General features: G+C 52.9%; 9 protein-coding genes across 9 annotated transcripts; 6 read left to right on the top strand and 3 right to left on the bottom strand.

Annotated features, from left to right (window-relative positions):
* Positions 1–203: 203 nt before the first annotated feature.
* On the top strand, positions 204–1,847 carry BP01DRAFT_2439 (glycosyltransferase family 15 protein). The gene is made up of 4 exons (XM_025571283.1): positions 204–436; positions 493–1,275; positions 1,335–1,623; positions 1,678–1,847. Exons 1-4 carry the CDS (start codon positions 395–397, stop codon positions 1,740–1,742), a joined length of 1,179 nt encoding a protein of 392 aa, XP_025435615.1. The 5' UTR covers positions 204–394; the 3' UTR covers positions 1,743–1,847.
* Positions 1,848–2,339: 492 nt separating this feature from the next.
* BP01DRAFT_264444 (mitochondrial 37S ribosomal protein uS12m) lies at positions 2,340–2,971 on the bottom strand (the record flags this gene model as incomplete). Its single annotated transcript, XM_025571333.1, has 3 exons — positions 2,340–2,405; positions 2,460–2,560; positions 2,731–2,971. Coding segments are annotated over 3 exons (408 nt in total), but the record flags the coding sequence as incomplete, so codon positions are not given.
* Positions 2,972–3,415: 444 nt separating this feature from the next.
* BP01DRAFT_352195 (proteasome maturation protein) lies at positions 3,416–4,504 on the top strand. The gene is made up of 3 exons (XM_025573891.1): positions 3,416–3,584; positions 3,772–4,207; positions 4,339–4,504. Exons 1-3 carry the CDS (start codon positions 3,582–3,584, stop codon positions 4,401–4,403), a joined length of 504 nt encoding a protein of 167 aa, XP_025435613.1. The 5' UTR covers positions 3,416–3,581; the 3' UTR covers positions 4,404–4,504.
* A 789-nt stretch (positions 4,505–5,293) lies between these two features.
* On the bottom strand, positions 5,294–6,376 carry BP01DRAFT_2388 (uncharacterized protein). The gene is made up of 3 exons (XM_025571255.1): positions 5,730–6,376; positions 5,589–5,672; positions 5,294–5,530 (listed from the first exon to the last, which is right to left on the bottom strand). The coding sequence occupies exons 1-3, from the start codon at positions 6,238–6,240 to the stop codon at positions 5,373–5,375; spliced, it is 753 nt and encodes a 250-aa protein (XP_025435612.1). The 5' UTR covers positions 6,241–6,376; the 3' UTR covers positions 5,294–5,372.
* Positions 6,377–8,186: 1,810 nt separating this feature from the next.
* Positions 8,187–10,111, top strand: BP01DRAFT_2481 (uncharacterized protein). Its single transcript, XM_025571285.1, has 3 exons — positions 8,187–8,874; positions 8,951–9,867; positions 9,949–10,111. The coding sequence occupies exons 1-3, from the start codon at positions 8,637–8,639 to the stop codon at positions 10,063–10,065; spliced, it is 1,272 nt and encodes a 423-aa protein (XP_025435611.1). The 5' UTR covers positions 8,187–8,636; the 3' UTR covers positions 10,066–10,111.
* Positions 10,112–11,078: 967 nt separating this feature from the next.
* BP01DRAFT_412554 (putative MFS monosaccharide transporter) lies at positions 11,079–13,177 on the top strand (the record flags this gene model as incomplete). The annotated part of the gene is made up of 4 exons (XM_025578954.1): positions 11,079–11,175; positions 11,235–11,342; positions 11,402–11,942; positions 11,999–13,177. 4 exons carry the CDS (start codon positions 11,079–11,081, stop codon positions 12,849–12,851), a joined length of 1,599 nt encoding a protein of 532 aa, XP_025435610.1. The 3' UTR covers positions 12,852–13,177.
* A 1,358-nt stretch (positions 13,178–14,535) lies between these two features.
* Positions 14,536–17,411, top strand: BP01DRAFT_387792 (uncharacterized protein). The gene is made up of 3 exons (XM_025577773.1): positions 14,536–15,338; positions 15,393–17,147; positions 17,266–17,411. Exons 1-3 carry the CDS (start codon positions 14,643–14,645, stop codon positions 17,335–17,337), a joined length of 2,523 nt encoding a protein of 840 aa, XP_025435609.1. The 5' UTR covers positions 14,536–14,642; the 3' UTR covers positions 17,338–17,411.
* Positions 17,412–17,747: 336 nt separating this feature from the next.
* Positions 17,748–19,260, bottom strand: erg8 (phosphomevalonate kinase; the record flags this gene model as incomplete). Its single annotated transcript, XM_025571473.1, has 2 exons — positions 17,748–18,870; positions 18,935–19,260. The coding sequence occupies 2 exons, from the start codon at positions 19,258–19,260 to the stop codon at positions 17,748–17,750; spliced, it is 1,449 nt and encodes a 482-aa protein (XP_025435608.1).
* Positions 19,261–21,169: 1,909 nt separating this feature from the next.
* Positions 21,170–25,525, top strand: BP01DRAFT_352189 (pentatricopeptide repeat protein). The gene has a single exon (XM_025573890.1). The coding sequence runs from the start codon at positions 21,485–21,487 to the stop codon at positions 25,310–25,312; it is 3,828 nt and encodes a 1,275-aa protein (XP_025435607.1). The 5' UTR covers positions 21,170–21,484; the 3' UTR covers positions 25,313–25,525.
* The last annotated feature ends 82 nt before the right edge of the window (positions 25,526–25,607 follow it).

Below are 25,607 nucleotides of genomic sequence, written 5' to 3'. Positions count from 1 at the left end.
CCTCTTCCTTAAATCCCCCTCCCCCTTGTTTATGTCCCATTCTGTCGCAATCAATCCGCGCGGTTCGGCAAATACAAACACTGGTGAGATCGAGACCGTTGCCCCATAATAATTATACCACGGCACCCTGTTCATCTCCGGTCTCGCCGCCGATCATCTCGACACTTTCTGGGTATTGTGGCGCTAACTTCTTGCTTGAGATCTCTCCGTGGGATCCAAGATCTTTGCTACTCTCGACCTTTCTTTCCAGAGTGTCGCTCGCTTTCCCTTTTATCAGTCTTCAACCTCCCCAGCCAAGCGGCCCCTTGTAGCAGGCCTCCATATTTACTCCGCTTTGCGCGGTACAGTCACAGCAGCAACTTGATACTCTGACAGCACAGAATTCTCGGTGATCATGGCTTTAGGGCCAATGCGATATCTCCTGTTCGCCGTCACAGTCCGTTTGCCTCGTATTCTCAGGATCTTCGCTCATGGCTAATTCAGCGCGCTTAGGGTTTGGCACTTTTTTTCTTAATATCGAGAAGCGCGATACCGATCCCGGACCAGCTCGGCTCCAAATTGAACTATGGGACTTCCTCGTCCTCGTCCTCTTCGTCGTACTCCCAGAGCGATGCCGCAGCGGCGTACTCATCCAACAAGGTCGTCCCTGCGGTCGACCGCGTGAATGCAACATTCGTGACTCTGGCTCGGAACAGCGACCTCTGGGATATGGTCAAGTCGATCCGCACTGTGGAGGACCGATTCAACCGCAACTATCACTACGACTGGGTCTTCTTGAACGACAAGCCATTTGACGATGAGTTCATCAAGATCACCTCTGCACTCGTCTCCGGAGAGACTCATTATGGCGTGATCCCTAAGGAGCATTGGTCATACCCTGATTGGATTGACCAGGAGAAAGCGAAGAAGGTGCGACAAGAGATGGGCGAAAAGAAGATTATTTACGGTGACTCGGAAAGCTATCGTCACATGTGCCGTTACGAATCGGGCTTCTTCTTCCGCCACCCGCTAATGTTGAACTTTGAGTACTACTGGCGTGTGGAGCCCAGCATCGAACTGTTTTGCGACGTCCCGTTTGATCCATTCCGTTTCATGAAGGAGAACGACAAGAAATACAGTTTTACGCTCAGCTTGTACGAGTACTATGACACGATTCCCACCCTCTGGGACACCACACAGCAGTTTGTTGGCGAACACCCTGAACATATCTCCAACGACAACTCTATGGGCTTTTTGAGCGACGATGGCGGCAAGACCTATAACAAATGTCACTTTGTATGTGTTTCCTTGTTCTTTTTGGCTGTTAATCAGTGCATGACTAACGCAATCCATAGTGGTCGAACTTTGAAGTCGGAAGCCTGGATTGGCTGAGATCGAAGGCCTACATTGACTACTTCGAGACTCTGGATCATGCCGGTGGTTTCTTCTACGAGCGGTGGGGCGACGCGCCAGTTCATTCCATTGCCGCCGGTCTGCTCCTGGACAAGAAGCAGATTCATTTCTTTGACGAGATCGGCTACTATCACGTGCCATTTACACATTGTCCAACCGAGGAGAAGAAGAGACTGGATCTGAAATGCTCCTGCAACCCCAACGACAACTTCGACTGGAAGGGGTATTCATGTAAGTCTGCAGATCCCGTCTAGTAGGATCGGGGTTACTGACCATGACTCTCAGGCACATCGCGGTACTTCCAAATCAACAACATGGACAAGCCCGAGGGCTACGAGGATCAAAGCTGAAGCCGTGCGATCGGAGTATTTATGATCTTGGCAGTCCTGCTCTGCGGTGTTGTAGTTAAACTAGGGAAACCCGGGCGCTGGTGGTTCAGAGAGCAGGTCATCTGATGGACCACGCATACGCTGGGTGAGAATCTATTGCGGCAGGACGGAAGGCCTTCTAGGATGGTGCTTCCCACTACATTCTACGGAATATTCAGGGAGCCTCCGAGCTACCCGAGTATTCCATTATTATGCATTCCCGAACTTTTTTTCATGCTCCTCCGTGTCTTGGAGTGTTCGAGCCTCGATGTTACCGGTGTCACATGTGATTCATGGAGACGGAGGTTATTCCACAATTTTTGACCGTGTTCTTTTGCAGCGGAAATCATGATTTCAAGTGGATATCTGATAAGATGGAAAGTGTTATCTTTCCCAGAAATTGTCTCATAAATGTACATAGCTGTTTTTCTAACGATGAACCGAATGCCTTTGAAAAGCGAACAAGGAAAGCAGAATGAGAAAGGATGTTCTCCCTCGAGTAATCAGTAAGTACGGTACAGTATCGGGCCGCACCCAGACAGAATCTCACAACATGCGCACTCCCGATTTCACGGCTGTTTAGTCCGTCTTGGGCTTCTTCGTACCGTACTTGGATCTGCTCGTCAAGCGGCTGGGAACACCACCCTATAACCAATCAGTCATCACTTTCCCTTCCAAACCATAGAAAGAGTCACGTACCAAATCCATAGCACCCCGAACCAAGTGGTACTTCACACCAGGACAATCGGGAGCTCTGCCACCTCTAACCATAACAACACTGTGCTGCTGGATATTGTGACCTATCGTAAAGATGCAGTTAGCCTCACTCATATCTTCACAACCTTCTGCCCTGAACTCCAACATTACGCCCTGTGTCCTTTGAATAAAGCACACCCTAGAGTACAAACACATTCAATCCAGACACACATTCCGCTCCCCGAAAATCCACAAGAAAGGTAACCAAACCCACCTTCACCAGGAATATAAGCCGTAACCACCTTCCCACTGCTCAACCGCACTCTGGCCGTCTTCCGCTCCCCGGAATTAGGCTTCTTGGGTTTCGTGATACCGGTCTTGAGACAGACGCCCTTCATCTGGGCGCGGCCGGCTACGGCGGGCGACCGCGCGCGCCGCGCCTTCTGGGCTGTCCGGCAGCCGCGGCGGACTTGATTGTAGGTCGCTTGGCGGAAGGGAGAGGAGGAGAAGTGGCGGCGCGCCGCAATAGCGATCTGCGACGACGAAGCCTTCGTGGGTGTTGTGAGGGCTGCAAGAGCGGTGGGTGTGCGGAGAACGGGAGTGAATCGAGGAGTGGCAGGGGCAGCAGCCGTCTTGAGTGTGCGGAGGGGGGCGGCGGAGATGGCTGCGGTGGGACGCTGAACGAGCGTCCGAAGGGTGCGCAGGGCGAGGGAGGAGATGAAGGCGGGCATTTTGATGGTGGTGGTGCGTGTGATGTTGTAGAGAGTGTTTCCAGGGCAAACTGACTGACTGTATCGGGGCCTTGGAGGTGGAATTTCCTTTCGATACGGCCACGTGACTTGGCTCCTGGAGTTGGGTGAGGGCGGTGTGTGTAGCCGGCCGGAGGAGCTGGACTGTCTGGGCGGACTGGACGCGCCAGGCGGAGGGAGCCTACCAGTTATCGATGTCAGAGCTACTGCAGTGCCTTTACCTACCTTCGTTGCTGTAACTAAACTCCGACTTGACCATCAACTCGCCTTTCTATCCTCATCCATCTTCGCTGTTGTTGCACCACTTGACAACACACCGCATCTTTCTACATACCACCGATATCAAGAAAGAAACTCAACACACATAACCGCCACAATGGTACGTCCTAACCCTGCCCATCTTCCCTATATCAATCCATATCCGCCATCCAACCTCACCCTACTTTACCCTATCCTATATGACCCATCCACCACCAACAGCACCCCTCACCAGATCTCCTCTCCCCATCCCATCCCATCCCACTCCATTCCCCAGAAACCAAGAAACCCAAACTAAAACCGAGAAGTCCCTCCGCATAGCCCCCCCGGCCGCCCACCCAACCCAAACCAGCAACACCACCACCCGCATTCCCCAAACGATCTCACTCCCGCATCCCTCAAAAGGCGCCCCCTCAGCCCCCGGCCTCCCCGACACCCTTCGCAACAACATCACGCTGCCGGCGGCTCGCGGCCCGCCGTCGTCGCAGACCGCTACCCCGAGCTCGGCCCACCCGCTCGAGGCCCGCCTGCTCGCGTGGCGGTCGACCCAGGAAGCCCTGAAGATGGAGTCGCTGCGGCGTGCGTATGGCATTGCTGAGCCCATCCGCCGCGGCATGGAGCTGAAGATCGTGCGGGATGGGTCGTTCCGTCCGGCCGTCATGGGCGGCACGCAGAACGTGCACGAGGATATCTTGGTGCTGGGTGGTCGGGATACGGAGATTGGGTGGGAGGATGTGTTCAAGGGTATGTCTTTCTTGTTTTATCCCTCTATTTTGTTTGAGATGTTGGAGGGGTTGTGGGAGGGGTTGCGGGGAGTTGAGGGGGGCAGGGTCACGGAGGGGAAAGGTATGGTTGCTAACAATCTACCAAAACAGGTGATGAATTCCGTGAACCTCCCGCTTTCCATGATGAGATGGAGAAGAGATTGCGCATGGATTAGATGGTTGATTTAATCCGGATTAGGGTTGGCTGGGGGTCCATGCTACGGTATCGTTAGGTTTATGTTCGTACAGGTCTACTAAATGGCATTTTGTTTCGATGGAAAACCATAACAGTGATGTTGTCGTCCTTGTTGGTAATGGTTCGTAATTGTAGGTTGAACTTCAAACTCAATATATGCATGTGCCACACTGGCGGTGATGGTCAGCTCAGGTTAAGAGTCAAACAAGATGGTTCATTATTTATGTGCAGTTGTGGTAGTTTGTACATCATGTGATGTCCGGGCGGTCCCCGGCAAGACACTATATCGAGCATCTGGACACGCTTCAAAGGACAGGAGCCGCGTACCTTAGCGGTACAAATCGAAAACCGTCAAACCAAAACCCGCCACAAAGTTCTGGTCCGCGATGACCACCATCCCGAACCCACGGGTGGTCTAACCTTGCTTCAAAGGCAAACGATAGGGAGGTAAACAGAAGGTAAAACGCTGTATAAACCAAGAATGAATGCTAACAAACGGCCTGCCAATGGGAAAGGAGGGTGAGGACGAGATATCAGGGTATATATGAAGCAGATAATAAGTACGAGTTGCGTCAAGCGACTCATGGTGATAGAAGCGGGTAATGAAAGCGGGTGGACAACCGCCAACACCGGAACAGATGACCTGCAGGACACGAACGATGATCGCTGCTGAACCTGATAGAAATCAACTCAGCCGAACGCTGTATTCAGTGAACGTTCAGGCGGTCAACCCGGAACGCCGCCTTGTGTCAGGGCAAAGTGAGCTATCCCTCCAGCCCATCCTAGTATAGGACATCACCAAGCCAGAGGTCACGGGCGAGAAACAGGAGACGTGATACCGCAGATGACAGAGGTGGGTGATGTTGAAGGACCCGGGAAAGTCTATTCCCGTAGGGTAGCGGTCTTCATAGCCTATGATCTCTGCAGATACCAACTTCAAGGTCTGTGCTCATTGAATGATGCAGCGGCATCCAGGGCTACGCTCGCTGGATTCCCGTTCACGACTGTACTGGGCCTTGGCCCCCTTCGCATCATCCTCGTCCACGATCTCCTGGGGCTTGACTGTCATGTGCACCACATTGGGAGCATCTCGGTTGAACCGGCAGTCTGAGACAGTGAGTATGGAGAGCAGCTAATAAGTGGGCCAGGTGTGTGAGTGCCATACCTGATAGTGGGGATTTGTCATCCAGGAGCTTTCCGAAGGAGATCAGTCGGATGGAGCTTGGAGAAGACGGCCGTGTCTCCCAGTCTATGGAAATTTCAAATGTCAGCCGCCGAGTTTAGAATGCAGGAGCAGTTGTCATACCCTGTCGCCACTCTCTCCATATCAGCTCCTTCAGCGTGTATACGCTCATGGCGAACGGATCATAATTCTCAACATTAACCGCTTGCTTCTTGAGATATGTGGCATCGATCTTGAAGGGGTGTCGCGAGCCAGTAATTAATAGCAAAGTGATGACCAGGTGTGGTCCCGAGTCTGCCTCTTCCTTCAGATCCTGAGGCGAAGCCTCGCCAGCGGCTACTGGGGATTTCGGCTCGCCGTGATGGCCAGCCGATGCGCTGGCTGATGGAGCGTCGCTGGGATTCTGCTGGCAAGCACGTGCTTGTGCGGGGGATTCGGCGACATCTGCTGATTTGCCGTCCGTCAAACTGGGTTCCTGAGTCTCATCGCTTGTACTGTCCAGGCGAGAAGTGGTATTCAAAGCCTCTGTGGATTCCGATGATAGACCGGGGACAGCAAGTGGCTGGGAGAGACCAGTGATAGGAGCCGGCGTAGTGACTACCGGATCGCCCTTATTGCCTGCGCTGTCCGACATGATGACGGCGATTGTATGACTTGAAATGCGAGATAAAACGCTAATGAGAGCAACGGACGTGCTGGCTCGAAGGACTGCGCGCGGAGGAAATAAAGAAGCGATGATGGTAACAATTATTTCTCCGGTAGATCCGGGGGCGAGCGACCGACGTCGTTATTGGAGGAGGGGGGGGAGGAAGCGGGAGACCCTGGGTAGTTCCAGGAGAGAAGACGACGAATCCAACAAGGCGCAATCCGAACAGCACGAAAGAAGAGGGGCCCAAGGGGGGCTAGACTAGATAAGAAGAGGAGAAGTCCAAGGATAGCGCGAACAAGTGACTAGAACCTTGATCGAATAGAGGAGATGAAGGGGGCCATGCGACCCGAGGGAGGCGAAAAGGGGACGAGGGGAGGGGGTGGGTTTGAGGAGGAGGCGGCGGCGGGCAGTTGGTGTAGACGAAGGGAGGCGACAACGGAGCGGGCAAAAGGAGGGAGACCCAAACTCTAATAAGAACGAACTCCTTGGGTTTGGAACTAAAAATGTGATATGATAGAGAATATACAGGATAGTCAAAGTAAAGATCGATAGCGAAGAATTGGGGTGACGATGATTGATGGTGAGGAGAGAGAGAAAGAGAAGAGGGAAAGGCAAAGAGAGAATGAGCTGCCCGTGACCGTTCGAAGAAAGGGGGGGCGGCATGGATGGATGTTCCAGGCGGCGGGCGATCCGCTGCCAGTTTTACTTACGGGGTAGTTTCGTTTTACTCTCATCGACTTCACAACTCTGCATTGTTTCAGTGGGCCACTCTGGAGTCAACTCATGGGATGGAATTAACCCCAACCTATGTTTCTATCTTCCTTCTCTCCAGGTTCTGTCTGCTGTCAAGATCCATACTTCAAGGACAACTCAGCTTGATGTCGCAGATCCTGCATCTACTCCGTCACAAATAGTGTTCACTGACACCTGTCATGCTCGTATCGATCTCAAGCTCGCGATGGGCCCCCGTCACCGTACTTAATTATCCTCATCAACAATCACGCACTCAATAGAAATTGTCTCCGGTTCCTGCATGCGGGTTCAAGTTCAAGTTCACCACATTCTATGAACGTGATGCAGATCTTCATACCAAGAATCAGACTGGGGAATCGACACCGGAAGACCCGCTAGGAGGCATTGCTTAGCCTTGTTGTTACTATATATATCAGATAGCGATACCCTCGGGTCTCGCTTAACCTCCAGTCTAGAGTACAGAATGAATACTGGACTGCTTCCAGGCCTTACCTGGACCCTGTGGAAGATGACTTAGCCAGATGACAATTCAGATCACAGCTGAAGCGGCAGAATGGAGTCAAGTCCGATCTCGACCGCCTAAGAGTCATGCCACGGGAATGATGGCACCATCTCCTCAATACTATGCATTCCTTATATTGACCTGCTTATCATCTTTCGTCTCGCCGGATGATGTCGCTAAATTACAGGCCAAATGGCATGAACTTGCTTCCGGCAAGACAATTTAATGTATTGCCGTAACAATTGACTTATTCTTGAACTAATGCAAAAGCCAATGGTTCTCTGTCATGGAGAGGAGCCAGGGACACTAACTACTGTCTAGTATGGGCGCTAATTCTTCGGACCTCAAGGCGTCTTGCTAGATGATCTCCGTTCAGAAGTACTATTTCCTACTTCATTGTTTTCGCCACGCCTGTTATCTCCGCTCTTTAAGGAGAAATCATGGTTTTATCGTCTCTTGACCCGTCCACTATCACGGAATGCCTGCGCACGTGGACATTTCGTTTTTTCTTACACTAACACGAAAAATTTGTTCTAGATCCATGGAGTCTGCTTCTCAGCACTCCGCCTGAGTTTGGCAAACATGTCAGGCAATCCATGGTTATAGCTCTGTCATATATGAACCATTAGTGACCGGTCCTTCCGGTCGATATGTTGTGACATCATTCTTGCCTTGATCTCCGTCAAAGACGATCATTGTCCACAAGGATCATCAAAGCTGCAGATCCACCCTCATACTTGACAGAAACGATGGGTTCATCTGTAGGGCTCAGAATCCGCCCTCGCTGTTTGGGGATTGGGATAGTGTCAGCTCGCGAGCACTTTTATCACACTTGACCCCTAGGAGGCGATGCAGGCAGGAACCGGCTGCAGTATCAAGCGAGCGGCAAGTAGTTTCGTTCTGTCATGCAATCTAGAACCTGATATTCGTCTGTGTCGGCTCATACTTGTTCCTTACTGATGTAATGGACTGATCTTCAGTATGATCTTGTGTTAGGTCATGTGGCCACACTGCGATCCCATCTAATTTCTATATGGACCACAGGCATCCAGCATACGGCTCGCCTTCTTAACCAATATATTCATCACACACATCTCGCTTGCGAAAGAGCTCATTCTTTCAGGAAATGCTCCGCCCACCATTCTCGACTGCGCGCAAGTCAACCGACGAGGCCCCTGTTCAAGGTGATTCTAGTAGCTTGAGCCTGGAGATCGATATCACTGAGCCAGCTTTGTTCGCCCCGGCCTTGTCAGACAAGCCATCGGTTCTCCGTGGTGAATGCCGGTTGAAGGTGAAAGAGGCCGTGACGGTGAAACGACTGACCGTCAATCTGCGCGGAACGAGTTATATCGTATGGCCACATGGTGAGACTATCCATACGCTCCAGAAAAGAAGATCTCCTCCGGGGTCGTCTCTGTCTAACCAAAAGTGATTCTGCAGGGATTCGAGAACACCATCGAGTGACAGACAACACATTGACCCTGCTTGGACCAAAATCGGTACAGCCGGCACTTCCGTGCTACGTCGACTCACTACAAGAGACATCGTCGTCCCCACAAGCGCTCCAAGGGACCGCATTATGGAATGCGATTTTGGCTAGAGTGGGCACAAACAGGCGTGAAGAGGAGAACACAGGGTCCAAATATCATCGACTGACACCTGGGACCCACATATACAATTTTGAGATGGTCCTGCGCTCACAGCTGCCTGAATCTATTCAAGTCCGGCAGAGCCGGGTTCGGTATCGGGTCCGAGCCTCCATCGAACGACCAGGCTTTTTAAATCGCTCCTTTTCCCGGAGCAAACCCATTACTGTCGTTCATTGTTCCGCAGATAACTTTGTGGATGATGCCGAACCGATCTATCTCGCTCGAGCTTGGAAACATCTGTTACAGTCCGATATACTAGTTTCGAGGCGAGGCGCACCTCTTGGGGACCTTCTACCTGTCACCGTGTCATACACAGAACTAGGCCACGCCAAATTTCGAGGGCTGCAAGTCTTCGTCTCAGAAAACGTGCAATACTATCAGCGGGATGGTCTAGGTTGTTGCAGTGGCCCTTTCAAACGAAATCTGATCTACGAGAAGATGGCAGGACCGGTATCAACCAAAGTGTTGAGTCGAGCCGACACGGACGAGCACCCAGCATACATCGAAAAAGACGATTATATCACCGCTAAGACGGTCGGGGATGCCGAGGCACGAAGCCGATCGCTGCACGATGGCGACACCGAACACACCGAATTAGACCTCCAACTTCCGCTACCCGTTTGTCATCTTCATTCCGACCCCACCAGGCCACAGGGCATGCATTTTGACACCCGGTACAAGAACGTCCGGATCAGCCATTGGCTCGAGGTAAGATGACGGTGTTCGCTTGCTCTGGGAGGTCCAAGATAGACTGACTGGTGGCACAAGTTTGCGTTCGTGATGGCCAAGCCCGACAATATGAACCCGAAGAATGAGCGCATTGTGCAGAAAGTTGCCCACGTCCCACTGGCACTACGCTCTTGTTACGCTCAGCAAGCGAATACTTCGCTGCCGGCATATTGCTAAGGCGGTTGGGTGGCAGCCAATGGTACGGTCGGGAAAGCCTCGGAGTGAATCATGGTTGGCCCGCTGCAAAAGATCTCCAGTCGTGTTGAAGCTTACTCGTGGCCGTGGCCTGCATCACAGCACCTGAGCGCGGTGCTCCAAGGGTGCGTGAGAAGTGGATCCCACGACGGAGGAAAAGTGGATACTTCCACTTCGGATCGTGACAGGATCCCTCCAACTCGGCTCAAATTGGCTCTGAAATGGACAAGAAGCCGAAAAAATTCTTCAAAAAGATCCAGCGAAATCCTTGAAGCATGGCAACATTTACAGATTTGCAGGGTTTGCCGCCACCGAAAGAGTGGGTACCTTACATTTGCGGATAACGCCCAGTGGGTCGACCCGTTCATCGGCCGCCATGAAGTTACATCATTTGCTGTCCGTTGACGATCTTTCCACCTGGAATGCATCATTCTAACATCATTGTTTCTCTCTCCTTCCCACCCTCCGTCCGAAACCACCACCACATACTTCATCCCGAATCCCGTTCCCGAACGGCTCTCGCGCTTCTTCGGTAAGCGGCGCCCGCTCTAGTTACTGCTCTCGGTGGTGTCCCACTGCTTGTCAGTCGTAACGAGGCCCGGTGATGTCAGCCGGGGTTGAAAGATCGGAAAAGCAATTCGAAAAGGAATGCCCATGGGCCTCCAAGGGTCACAGTATAGGATGTGGGGAGCGGAGGGCTACCTCTAAGGCTCTCCAAGGCTCCAATCTTTTCCCCATGGGTAACCTTCTTTGGGTCAAGCGAGAGGGCAGCGAGCGCTCCACCGCTCGTTGCCGCATGCAGTACGCAGATTCTTAAGTTCAAGCAGTCCTCCCAATCTGCTGGCATAATTCTCATAATCTCTAATCATTCCTTTTCTCTCCTTCCTTCGATATCCTACCCATTCCTTCCTCGACTTTCTGTCCTCTTTACCCCCAATTTTCCCCGGGTTCCTCGCACACGCCTCTATCATTCTGGCTCCGTAAAGTCCTCAATCATGGCGCCTCCTACATATGCCGGCTTTTCGGGCCGGCGACTCGGCCTCGCGATTTCGACAATCGCAACTATGGGCTTTTTGCTTTTCGGTTATGATCGTAAGTGGTCGTCAATTGCTCTGTACAAGGCGAACTTCAGCTCACAACCTTTACTACAGAGGGTGTCATGTCAGGTATCATCTCGGATCCTGCGTTCAACGACATGTTTACTGCCACCAAGAACGACTCGGTCATGCAGGCAACCGTTACTGCAGTCTATGAAGTCGGTGAGTGATATCAGCTGAACGCCAGATCAGCAAACAGAGAGCTAACTCGCAGAAAACAGGCTGTCTCTTCGGTGCGATCTTCGCTTTGATTTTTGGTGAGACCTTGGGACGTCGTATGATGGTCATGTGGGGTGCTACGGTGATGATTATTGGTGTAATCATCCAGGTCACTGCCATGCCCAACTCTATCCCACTACTGCAGTTCATCTTTGGCCGTGTGATTACTGGTATCGGCAATGGTATGAACACGTCGACTATTCCAACATATCAAGCCGAATGCTCCAAGACCAGCAACCGTGGCCTTCTTATCTGCATCGAAGGAGGCATCATCGCCATCGGAACCATGATCGCCTACTGGATCGACTATGGAGCCCACTATGGTCCTCAGGACTTGGTCTGGCGCTTTCCTATCGCCTTTCAAGTCTTCTTCGGTCTCATCATCATCATTGGCATGTGGAAACTTCCTGAATCTCCTCGTTACTTGATCGCCCATGGCAAGGTCGAGGAAGGTACTCGGGTTCTTGCTGCCCTCGCGGGCGAGGAAATCGGACACCCTCATGTTCAACTGGAGAAGAACCTAACCCTGGACTCCGTTCGAGCGTAAGTAGTCTTGATGGTGGACATCCAAATGCTTTGTTGACTGATGGTCTCCCCAGTTCCGGAAACTCCCAAGCCAAATTCAGCGACCTACTTACGGGTGGTCCTTCTCAGCATTTCCGCCGCATGTTGGTTGGCTCATCATCTCAGTTCTTTCAGCAGATCTCGGGCTGCAACGCTGTTATTTACTACTTGCCTGTGCTATTGGAGGATTCAATTGGCCAGAGTCACAATTTCGCGCTCCTGATTGGTGGCATCAACATGATCTGTTATGCGATTTTTGCCACGTTCTCGTGGTTCTTCATCGAAAAGATTGGTCGCCGTAAGCTTTTCCTTGGCGGCAGTTACGGACAATGTGCTGCGATGATCATTGTTTTTGCATGCCTCATTCCTGGCGACAAAGAGAGTGCTAAGGGGGCTATCTTTGGCTTCTTCCTTTACATGTGCTTCTTTGGAGCTACATGGCTACCTCTTCCGTGGCTCTATCCTGCTGAAATTTCTCCGCTCAGGACTCGGTCCAAGGCCAATGCTGTCTCTACCTGCAGCAATTGGCTTTTCAACTTTACTGTGGTCATGATTACGCCCGTCATGGTTTCTCGTATAGGGTGGGGAACGTACCTTTTCTTTGCCGCATGGAACGCCATTTTCATCCCTGTCATTTGGTTCTTTTATCCCGAAACTGCAGGCCGCAGTCTGGAGGAGATTGATCTCATTTTCGCCAAGGGATATATCGAGAACATGAGCTATGTTCGTGCAGCCAAGGACTTGCCCAAGCTCACTGATGATGAAATCGAAGCCAAGGCGGCGGAATATGGCATCCTTGGTGACGAGGAGAAGGCTGAGGAGCGCATTGCCGAAAAGGACCCTCCTCGCTCCGCTGAATTTGCCCAGTTTCAGCCGACTCAACTGTGAGGGAAGGCTACGATAACATTTTCCCTTACGATGATATGCCTCGCGACATGATTTATTTACCTCTTTATTTTATTCTTTTCTTTTTGCTGCTGAGGCCAGTTGCTGGCCAACCTTGTGCCTACGTGGTCCTTGCCTGGTGCAGGATGGTGGCGTTTGTGTGTGATGTCTGCTGGGCTTATCCTTCTCGATACATCGGAGCTGGGAAATCGAAGGAGTTTTTTTTTTGGGGCAAGATTTACTGCTACGAGATTGATGTGGATATCAAGCAGTCATAAACTCGCCGGTCCTGTCCAGAAATAGTTCTGGTGTGGGCATGTATATACCAGATGCGATTTGACATTGTTGGTTCGATAGAATAGCCATTACATTTCTTATTCATCGCCAAGTTGAACACGTTTGATGTTTTTGTTAGAACGTAGATCACTGAAATTCCTGTGTCCACGTAAGATCCAGTTCTAGATCAAGATTCTTCTGTACAGTACTGGTGGCGGCACCCGAGCGAATGGTTCACCTGCAAACTTTGTTTCTATTTCGTCCACCTTAAACCAAAGCCGGAGCAACGCCCCCCCTGCTTCCAGTTAACACATCATTGCATGAGGGGGACGGCCAGTTCTGGACAGAGCATATCTCTCAGCCGATCGAGAGTGAAATCATACAGATGATGTACTGTACACAGCATTAATAATCAGCCCAAGATACGTTACCCCCGTCAACTTTCGGACGGATGCGTCTGGGCAGAGCGATTGAGTTTGCGCTCTGGAATGGAACGAGAAAAAGCTTGTATGTGTGTGGAATGTTGGCATTTGCTGAAGAGTGCAAATCATCACATGTTACTCATTCATGGCTTGGCTAATGCCGATCTCTGGGTTGTTTGGATATTGGTTCTTGGTCAGTCGTTGAATAAGCCTTGTTGGATAGACGTGTCTTTGGTCTTGGTTCTCTAGGTTTGCTTGCCAAGTTCTTCTGTGGTTTGGACGGTTAGGCTACGGTTTGCTGCTGAGTGGTCGATGGCTAGTGCGATGCATCTGCCAGCTCAGTTTGCATGTAAGGAGTTGTTTCGTTGTGGTTCAGCATGAGAGTGACTGGCTTTCAACTCGTTAGACCATATTTTGGAAGCTGAAGGAGAATCTCCCATTTTATTCTTGTGACAGGTCCTCCATTTGTCTCAGGATATAGATTAGTTGAATCCATACCGGTATTCACCTAGGGACTCTTGGATAATGGCCAGAGCATATCGAGGAAGTTAATGCGAAAAGGTCTTCGTTGCAACCAAGTAGAGTGGGCTCAATCATGCATTGTGCTCTAAGGACTACTTGGTCTGCTTCGTCCTGTCACAGCGGTAGAGATAATGGATTTGCTGAACAGTGTTTTGTGCAGACTATGGATCTCGCATCGACCTTCGGCAAGGGGGTGCAAACAAGTCATGGACATCGCGAATTGCTGTCATGAGCAAAGTCTTATGCATATACCGTCTTTCAAAACGATATCTTTACGTGATGTTGAATCAGGCCTCGCATTTGACAAGCAAAGTCAGTCTTGGGAAAGAACAGAAGTGGGTTGTGATGTGGATTTGGGGGGCAGGCAGCCCGTGACGCGGACACGTGCTGGCTGCGGAACCGCAGTCCACTGATCTACGGAGTATTCAGTAGACTACTCGTTATTCTGTGCCTGTCTAACTGTTCTACTACCTTTGAATCTATCGGGGCTCAAACTTGCGCTTCTCTTGAGGAATAATCCAACGTACAGTCTATTAGAGCATGTCGGGGGCTCCAGATCCTCAAACTCCAACGAATGAATCGGCCAGCGCCTGAAGCCGTAGCGGCCGATTCCGAACCTCGCAAACGCCGTCGACCGGCCAAATCATGCGAGCAATGTCGCCAACGCAAAGTTCGATGCGACCGCGAGGTTCCCTGTGGACCATGTAGGCGTTCGCGATCCTCAGTGGACTGTTCGTACCGGCAGAATCTCCATTCTCCGAGTCCGGTCGCGGCCGAGCAGACGGCCCTGCATGTACCGCAACAGAGAATATTGCTCACCACACCAAGTAATCAGTTCGCCCCTGAGACTCAGCCACCAAGCTTGACGAATAATGTGACTAGATCTTCTATAGATCAGCCTGAGCTCGTGAGCATAGCACAGGCGCCAACTAGTACTAATGGATCATCTGCCTCTGCGCAACATGGCTCGTCAGTCCGGCATCTCCAAGACCGTCTACAACGCCTGGAGGAGCAGCTGGCGGAGTCAGCAACAGGGCCGGATCAGCAGCCTCTTGAGCGCACCTTGCGAGAGCTGTGCTCGAAGGTACAAAGCTTGGAGGAACGGCTGTCGCAGTCTGTGCACTCTACCCCGGGAGGAGAGCCGGACAGAGATGAGGATGGAAGAGATGAGCAAGTGCCAGGCATGGCTTCGCATCCACTGCGGCTGGATGCGAAAGTCAGAAAGATGAAGCTTTTTGGTCCGACCCATCATACCTACACTCTTGATAAGGTATGGAGAGCAATGCGACTGAATGGGTCAGAAACGCCACTGACCGACTTGTAGCTCCGATTGCTCGGCTCCCTCACGAGTAAAGACCCGCAATCTGCATATCCAGAGCGTAAGGTTGAACTCGCGACGCTGATCAAGGACTGTCGGAATCTGCGCAAGTCTATCAAAAAGGAACAAGCTCTGAAGCCGAACAACCCTATCTCGGATCTGCGCAGTTCGATCCCCGCCAAAGATGTTTGCGATGAACTGGTGCGTTGCTATATGGACACTTTCGAGCCTGTGTACAGGATCCTCCATCTGCCAAATTTCCAGAAGGGGTATCAGCAGTTCTGGGAGGAACCTTCCGCCAAGGTTACACCTTTCCTTGTCAAATTGATCTTGGTACTCGCTATAGGCACTACATTCCATCCACGGCGGAGCAAAGCAGGTACTGAGCACGACACACAATTGATTCAGTCCTGGATATACGCGGCGCAGTGGTGGCTGACCGGGCCCACGGAACGATTGACATCTAGCCTAGAGGGTATTCAGGCCTTTTGTCTTCTGCTTCTTGCCCGTCAGATGGGGACCCTAGGACCTTCTATCTGGCTATCACCAGGGTCACTTCTGCAGGCGGCCACGGCGATGGGTTTGCATCTGGACTCTGCCTCGTTTCCGAGCTTGTCACCTTATATGGCCGAAATGCGCGCACGTCTATGGACTACCGTCCTAGAGCTCACCATCCAATGCTCCTTAGACACCGCTGTACCACTCATCATCCCCGCTTCAACTAACAGCAAACCTCTCTGCAATCTCAACGACAAAGACCTTGACCCCGAGATGAAACAAGCAACCACCGCCCGACCCATGTCCGAACTGACTGATTCGTCCATCCAACTCTTCCTGCACAAATCCTTCGCACTTCGCGCCGAAGCCGTCAACCTCATCCATGACCGCTCCAAGCTCACCTACGCCAAAGCCATCCAACTGGGCAACAACCTACGCAACACCTGCCAGACCATCGCAACGTTCTTCTCCTCGCACGCCCCGTGTTCCACAACCCCTCAACATCAGCACCAATCTCAACATACGAACAGCGATCTTCACCCGACCTCCTTCCACCGCAAATTCCTCGACATGATCCTCCGCCGATACATTCTCCTCCTCCACCTCCCCTTCATGCGTCAAGCAGCCACCAACCCCCACTACCACTTCTCTCGCAAAGTCTGCCTCGAATCCGCGATGGTTATCGCCTCCTACGCCAACACCCTCACCCTTCCCGCCACCACCGACCTCGACGACTTCGCCCGCCTCCTCATCGCCGGCCGCGGCTCCTTCCGCGGACCTCTGAGCCTCGAACTCTTCTCCATCCTCGGCCTCGAGATAATCACCCAACTCGAAGAATCCCCCCCTCTTCCTCCTCCTCCTCCTCCTCCTCCCTCCTCCTTGACCGCATCCCCTTCCACGCACCCAGCATTCACAAACCCGCTAGACGAGCTTGCCCGCGCCACCCGCGGCCCCCTCATCCGAACCCTCGAGCACATCCGCGACCAAATCTTCCAGATCATCCGCATCGGCACCCCCAGCCTCAAACGTTGTATCATCCTCTCGGCGATGCTGGCGCAGATCCGCGCCATGGAGCGCGGCGACCCTGTCGAGGAGGCCGTCGGCGAATCGCTGGTCCTGAGCCTGCGCGAGTGCTACGCCGCCTTGCAGAGCTCTTCCGGAGGAGCCGATGTAGATGTGAATTCGGCTGTCATGACGGGGACGACGACGGCTGGGTCGAGCTTGGGGAGTCCGTCGGGGTTGGTGGGGGTGGAGTTTGGTGCTGTAAGTTGATTTCCCCCTTGTTTTGGTGGTGGTGAGGGTGGAGGGGTCACTGGAGGAAATTGGCTGTGGTGGTTGGAAGTACGAAGTGGGTGACTGGGCTAATTTGCTTTTGGGGTAGGATTTCGATCTTGATATCACGAGTCTGCTTTATGTACCTGGGTTGGGGGATTTAGGGGATCTTGGGTTCTAAGCTTGGTCAATTCCTTCAATCTTGTTTGGGAGATAAATGTAGAGCGTCGCGTACGGGCTGGGGTCGTGTGTTGTTTTGGGTAATGCCTGGACTCAGGTTCTAGGGATGGTGGCGCTCTGCCGCGAGGCTCGCTGCGACTGCCACGTGCGGTAGACAATTTTAGAATCGATCGCAAGTTGAAGGGTACGTTGAAGGTAAAGGGTATGAGTCCGCCGAAACATTAACCTACAAAGTCGGAGGAGTGGTGCTCGATCTAGTGGTTAATCTTAGAATCAGACTATTAATACTATAAACTATAAAATGTAAACTGTAAATCTAGGTGTGGATGCCGCTTCGCTCGGTTGTTGGTAAGTTCAATATCGCGTACTCATGTTGGCCAAGCCTCTCTGTCATGGCGCTTTTCATCATCCTCAGACCCACCCAGCGTACTGATCCAACCCCTCGTTCTGCACTCCCGCCGACCCATGGCGCACGCCAAGCAGCCTGACTGTACCGATCTTGCCCCCAAAGTCATCTTCGACTTTGCTCTCCCAGGAAGCGAAGGAGTCTTCCAGCCGCTGAATGACCTCGGGCGAATCCTGGATCAGCACGGCGATGGCATCATACCCGCCAGCGCCGGGGACGACACCCCCGACGACGCCGTCAAGATCAGATATGGCGTCGAGCAGCTCGGTCTGCACCTTGGGCTCGATCGGCACACCCGACTTGGCGGTCATGCTGCGGATGTGGTTGCGAGAGCGCTGGATGAGGTTGCGCACCTCACCAAAATCGGCCAGGGTGTAGCTGCTGGCGTCCTTGTTTGCGGCGGAATTCTGGGAGAGGGCCTTGAGCTCCTGGCAGAGGTGCTCGTTGTTGGACTGCAGGGCGGTCCACAACAGGTCGGCCTCCTGCGGGTTCTGCTTGCGCCACTCCAGCACCTTCTTGACCATCGAGGGGGTCTGGGAGCCGCACTCGACGTCGCAGAGGACCATCTGCATACCGCGCGGCAGCTTCATGCCGAAGTCCAGGCACTCCGTGTCCCAGCGGTGGGCGGGGTCGACATCCTCGACGATAGCGAAGAGACGCTCTTCGAAACCGGGCGTGGCCGCGTCACCAACGGACTCGAGGATCGAGGGCGAAAAGCGGCGGTAGAGACAGGAGCCGTAGATGGCGGCCGCGACATCGAAGCCCGAGCCGACTTTGCCCTGGGCTGCGCAGTGGGCAGCCTGTGCCAGGTTGTGGAGTTTGTCGCGCGCGGGGCCCAGGTCATCGGGTTGAAGCGTGCGGTGGATGACGAGGGCGGATACCAATGCGGTGACCAGCGCGGCGGAGGATCCTAGTCCCGTCTTGTGTGCCTCGTGGAGGGGGACGCCGAAGTTGACGAACCGGCCGGGTGACTGGATCCCAGAGATCTTGGAGAATGCCGTCTCGGAGTAATAGTCGTTGTCGGCGAGGATGGTGATGGACAGCGAGCCGAAGTCTTTCGAGCCGGCGACATAGCTGATGTAGGTCAAGGCGTAGTTGAGGGAGGTCTCGACGAAGGGATTGGGCCGTCTGATTTTTGGGAGCAAGGATTAGTTCAAGTCTCCAACTAAGAGGATACTATAGGAGCATTTACCCCTCGCCCTTCTGTATCACTTTGATTCCACCGCCATTCTCGCACCGCTGTATGCCGTATTCCCAAACAGCGTCGACGAACTGCGGGGACCGCACCACGACCATGTCTTCGCTTTCCTTGTTGTCTATCGTTCTCTCCGCCTCCCCTGCTGCCGCGGACGGGCTCTTGGGGTGATGCTTCTTCAGCTGCTGAACGATGACATGGATGCGAGCATCGAGGGCAAAGACGGTGCCTGTGTAGTTGCGGTCGAGGACGAGGTAGCCGCCCGTCAAAAGGACTTTGCCCGGAGCGGAGACCGCCGTGACGGTCGGAGGGATGTAGGACATGAGGTAAATCGGTGTGATGTTGCTGTGCTAGATCGTGGAGAAATAGATCATGAATCCGTTGGGGCAAAATTCAGGAGGGCTATGAAAGGGAGCAGTGTCAACAATGGAGCTAGTCTTGCCTTTAGTAGATTATGATATGTGAGGGGGGAAAAGGCAGAAGCTAAAGCGGGGTAGCCCTGCATTGTTTACTCCATACATACCTTTTGCAAGCCGTAGATGTCTAACGATAAGCACAGGTCGAGTAGTGAAAAAGCACAACAATCGGCTTCCTCTGCACCGGAAATCCATAGAGAGAGACGATCTTTGTGATAAGCCCCGCCGGGTAGTGGATTAAATCGATGAGGCGTTCAAAGTGAAGCCATGCTGGTCTCTGCCCTGCCAGGTCTCCCGGGTATGATACTGTCGAGGAATTCGGATGGATGCCAGAATGGCCAATATCGATCTGTATCAGTGACCTGCAAGAATGAGCTTGTCATCTTTGACATAGTTCATGAATGCCTTCATTGTTGCTGCGTCGACGGGGATATGGCCGTCGGAATGCGAAATGTGGCTGTTTCTGTGGCTGGTACCCACCGTTGATGCCTGGCCTTTAAGGTGTCAGTTTGCAGCGGTCTGTCATCTCGATTTACGTCAGGTCCATCCCGTCAATTTCAAAGTACTGTACGGAGTACCTCAACATGCATGCTCCCATGCACATGGCGCCCAGTACGAGCAACGTCAGAGCAATTAAGAAGAATCATCAGCGGGCTGATGACCACAGACCAGAATCTTATTCGGAAAATACTCCGTTGAATACGTGGAAGGCGCAGCAACAACGGCAGCAGCCTCACCATGTGAAATCTTACTGCGTCTGTCGTCTCCAGTCCGTTGATTTGATTCACTTTGTGCTTCCAAGGACATCACAAACTAAGATTAATCTAAAATCTAAAGCAGAGTTCCACTGGCCGTACGAAGTCGAGCCTGATCTTCCTCCGCCAATCCAATGAGGACTGATCTGATCTGATGGATAGACAAGGGTAACACCGAGACGGCGGAAACAGTCCACGGACCGGACAGACGGAGATTTGAGACGGATATAACGATCCAAACCCTTCCCTATCCGTGGCCAAGCGGGATTCCAGCGAAGTTCGGTGCTTCGGCCAGCCGGGCATCCGCGCCCCGTACCAACCATTCGGAGGGCAGCCTGCAGACTCCGGGGGGTGCATTGCGGGCCCCCTCCTGCGAAGAAAAAGAGTCGGAAGAACAGTGAGTCACGGATTCACAGCCAGGGGTCCAGCCGTGCGCTTTGGTCCACCCGATTGGGCCAGAGCTGCAATCCGGGGCCGCAGCGAGAACTGAGAAAGTCAAGAGGCCACCTGACACGCGGAATCCTTCCTATTGCTTCCTATTTTCGCCTCAGGCAACGACTTTTCTCGAATCCTGACGTACCTTCGTCTGGTGGAGAGTGTTCCTTTCTATCTTTGTCTGGCTGCATAAAAAAATTTTTTCTTTTTTTCGTGCACAGCTACTAATGATTATTTGTTGCTCGAAACGGCTACATATCCTGTTTTATTTGATCAGCCTTTGCAGTGCAGCAAACTGACGCCTGCATTAACTTATCACAGATTTCACAGAGTAAATCCCGCAGTACATGCATATACTCAATAAACTAGACTAATCCTTCAATGGATGCAAAATTCCAGGCTCCGTTTATCGCTGAAATGCTCCCTTGGAACCCATTCTCAGACCTGTCAAGAATCTATTGGAAGACGCCAATCAGCGTCTCTAAATGTATTGGTCAGCACGGCAGTGACAAAAGTACCTAGAGCCAAACTCGGCACTAAACCCCTTTGAGCCACCCCGGCGATACCGATCAGTTTCCCTCCCCGGGCTCTGAAATACCGATCAATTCCCTCCCAACTGTGGCCTCGTACTTGTCTGTCTTGCTCACTCACACACAGGCTTCAAGCCATTTCACCAAAAATTCCCTTTCGCAATCACTCCCTTTCTTCCTTTCCCAGCGCGTTCTTTTGGCGACCAGCAGTCGTCAAATGAACCTGCATAGTTATTATTATTTTGATTGCAAGGTACGAATTACCCGATCGGAGGCGGAGAGTGAGAGGCAAATATTTCTTTGGTGCATGCTTCACAACTGAAGATAGAGAAAAATACAGGCTGTTAAGAGCGTTGCTGACCTCAATTCTAGCATTGCCTCTTCCCTCTGAAGAGGTCTCCCGCAAGATAAATGGTCTTCAAGCCGTTCACCCACCTCGCGCGTCAGAGTTTCACCAAAGCCTTCACCCATGGCTATGCTCAGTCGGTAGTTGCGGCCTCGCAGTCTTCATACGCGTCGTCCACTACCTTAAACACCCTCTCCAACCAGCCCGCCGCCAAATTCACGCGCACAACTCAGCTACAAAATGTCTTCCAGCCCTCTAGCTCCGGTGCAGGCGCCAAAGCCAGCCAGGGCACCTCCGGCTCTGGTGACTTGGGATTAGCGGCCTACTACGCCGCATGGCAACATGCTCAGCAAACCGGAGATGACAGTGACTGGAAGCAGATGCAGATGCGGAGGAGAATTGGATGGAAGCCCACATTGAACGAAGAAGAAGGAAAGACGAAGAGTGAAGCCAACCTCCCAACCTCTGATTCTCAATTCCACGATTCGCCTCACATCACGAAAGCCTCCGCCAATGAGGACGTCAGTGCCAAGGTCGAGGAAGCCGTTGCCCGCGAGATTCAAATACAAGAAGAACAAGCTCAGGCTGAGGAGGCTTCTGAGACTAAGCACAGTTCCGCCACCGAGGCGTTCCCCGATCTGCCCGCCGATGTGGCCGCTGTAGAGGATGCGACCGTCGAGCCGTCTCGCATTGCTTCCGAGCACATCGTCCACTTGGCAAATGGCAGGAAATATGCGGAAATCCCGGGTGCCTTCGCGGCTATCCTACGGGATGGACTGACGCCGACCGTCGGGGCCTACAATGCCCTGTTGGAGTCGGCGATTCAGCTCCACGGTGATACCGCGCAGGCGATTCAGAAGGCGTTGGACATCTACTCGGATATGCTTCGTCGCAGAGTAATCCCCGATGAGCAGACGTATCAGATTCTGGTTCAGCTCTTCGTCGTTCGCGCCCATGATGCCAGCAAGGCCAAGGACCTCTTGGAGCAGGACCGTACCCGTTACGGTGGTATGGAGGAGCCTGGCAAGTTCATGCTACACTCCAGTGAGTTGGAGCAGGCGCTTCTTGCCGAAGACCATTCTCTCGCCATTGCTATGAAGCTCTTCCGTACTGCTACCGCCCGTCACCCGGAGTTCGTCTTTGCGCTCGACACTTACCGTTACTTGATCACCGCATGTGCCAAGGAGTGCCTGGTTGAAGACATGGTCACCGTGTACGCCCACATGGAAACCCACAAGGTGACCCCACACGCGTCGATATTCCCGTCCATGATCGATGCTTTCGGTTCGACCGGGGACTTGCAGAGCGCTGTGGAATGCTACAACGAGTACAAGGCTCTCGCTGTTTCGGACGACAACGGTACATTTAGCATTGTTCAGCGTCTGGATGGGCAGGTCTATGCAGCGTTGGTCCGTGCGTACCTCTCCTGCGGAAAGGAAGAGCAAGCCCTTCGGTTTCTGGAGCGGATCCAAGCTTCGTTCAACGAAGTGACAGAAAACCGTGAGGCCCGCCAGCATGCTGTGGAATCGGTAATTGTTGAGGATGGATTGGTGCGTCATGCTCTCAAGTCGGGGGAGCACGGTCGCGCATTGGAGCAAGCCAAGACCCGATTGCACGATAGCGCACTGGATCATGCCATGTCTCAGATCTGCATTGCCGCGGCGGATGCGGGTAATCTTCAGACAGCATCCGAAGCATACGATGCTCTCCCCACCGACATGAGCGTCCGTCAGAGGTCCGCGGTCTCCATGCTGGCCCTTCATGTACGTCAGGGGAATGTGTCGGCCGCCCGGACCCTGTGGCACGCTCTCAACACTGCCGGTCAGGCAACCCCGGACATGGTCCAGCCGACCGCCATGTATGCAGTCGCTCTCGTGAAGAGTGGTCAGATCAAAGAGGCCTTGGTTGAAGCTCGTAATATGTTTGCTCGGATTCGCAGTACTTCGACCGACTTAACCCTCAACCATATTCGCGAACAGATCAACGAAAGCCTTCACCTTGTCGGTCGCGTTCTTGTTCAAACTGCGGCTATTCTCTCCTGTCAAGCTGCCATGTCTCTCATGTGGTCGATGGTCGAGAATGGCGGCCTCATTTCCCCTGTCGCCGAGCATGTTGTTGCCAGCTTGGGCCCGGTCGGCATCTCTCAGTTGAGTGCCCGTGACCTCATGTTGGCTCTTCAGGTGCAGGCTGGTATGCTTCTGAACAACAGCGCTATGTTCGACGTGGCTCATCCAATTCGCTTCGCTCACATGCTGGACCTCGCCTTGGCTACTGGCCTGCCGATGGAAAGTACTACCACCCAGATGGTCGACCAAGCCGTGGGCAAACTGTTCAACAGCCGCCCGGACATGGTCAAGAGATGGCACGACCATCTTTCCATGACCTCTAGCCCTTCGTCTTTCGTCAGTGGTCGTCACTCTCCCAGTTCGGATCTGTCCTCCATGACTCCAGTCTCCAGCGAAGACTCATTCGACCCCTATGCATACGCCACCGATTTCCGCGGATCCTCGATGATTGCTGATGGACTTGAGAACAACCACGGCTCGCTAGAGTCTCACCTGAACGAGGCTCTCTCGCGCCTTCGTTCCATGCGCCGCAGCGGCCGTCACCCTCGCTACATCACGTACGCCAAGCTGATCAACTCAGCGACCAAGATCAACCGTGTTGATCTAGTCCACGAGATTTTGAGCATGGCTCGTCGTGATGTGCCCTTGCTTCCTCAGTACAACGCTGTCAAGTACGGTTGGGTTTCGATCCTAGACGCGATGGTGGCCTCGTGCCTGAGCCTGGGAGACCGCAGCCAGGCTTCCAAGTTCCACCAGGAGCTGCTGGATCTTGGCTGTGCCCCTTCCGCTAACACCTTTGGTCTTTACATTACGACTCTGAAGGAATCGACCAAGACTTTCGACGAAGCGACCGAGGCTTTGAAGATCTTCCACCGCGCTGTCGCCGAAGGTGTTGAGCCCACGTCTTTTCTTTACAACGCCCTCATCGGTAAGCTCGGCAAGGCTCGTCGCATTGATGATTGTCTGCTGTACTTCGCCGAGATGCGCGCCAATGGAGTTCGCCCGACCAGTGTCACCTATGGAACGATCGTCAATGCCCTTTGTCGTGTCAGCGACGAACGGTTTGCCGAAGAGATGTTTGAAGAGATGGAGTCGATGCCTAACTACAAGCCTCGCCCCGCCCCGTACAACTCGATGATTCAGTACTTCCTTAACACCAAGCGCGACCGCAGCAAGGTCTTGGCATACTTTGAGCGTATGCTCACTCGAAAGATCCAGCCTACTATGCACACTTACAAGCTGCTCATCGACGCCCACGCCTCCTTGGAGCCGATTGATATGCCTGCGGCCGAGAAGGTGCTTGAGACCATCAAGGCTGCTGGTCAGCAACCCGAGGCTGTGCACTATGCTTCCCTGATTCACGCCAAGGGCTGTGTGATGCATGATATGGACGCTGCTATGGAAGTCTTCCGCTCCGTTGTGTCGGACCGCAAGGTGCGGGTCCAGCCTTGCTTGTACCAAGCCCTTCTTGAGGCCATGGTGGCCAACCATCAGGTTGCTCGGTCGGAGGAGATTGTGAAGGAGATGGCTGCGCGCCGCGTCGAGATGACCGCTTATATTGCCAACACTCTTATTCACGGATGGGCTGCGGAGGGCAACGTTTCCAAAGCCAAGACTATCTACGATAGCATTGGCATTGAGAAGCGCGAGCCCAGTACATATGAGGCCATGACGCGCGCATTCTTGGCGTCGGATGACCGCGAGGGCGCTGCCCGCATTGTACAGGAGATGCTCTCTCGGGGCTATCCCCCTGCTGTGGCCGGCAAGATTGCCGATCTGGTTGGGACTGGCGGTGCCCCAGCTGTCCCGGCCGTCGCTGCTCTGTAGAGCCTGCGACATGAAAAGTTGCCTTCTCGTTTTCGATCATCGCGTTGATGGTCAGTTAATATTTTCTCCAGGGCTGGATCCCTGTTTCTGGGCTGAATCCAGTCTGATAGTCTCGGCTTGAACATTCGAAAAATAAGGGGGCAACTCTGACGATATGGAGATGGACTATGGATTTGCATCTAGCGCATGGCATTGGCGTTTCTAGGACTGGGATTGGGCGATGTATATACCATTTTGTTTTGATTTCTTCCGATAGAACACTCCCACCTCTTTTAGTGTCTATACAATGGACATA

Source organism: Aspergillus saccharolyticus, assembly GCF_003184585.1.
Source record: "Aspergillus saccharolyticus JOP 1030-1 unplaced genomic scaffold BP01scaffold_1, whole genome shotgun sequence".
NCBI lineage: Eukaryota > Fungi > Ascomycota > Eurotiomycetes > Eurotiales > Aspergillaceae > Aspergillus > Aspergillus saccharolyticus.
This window is presented reverse-complemented; position numbering and strand designations above follow the sequence as displayed.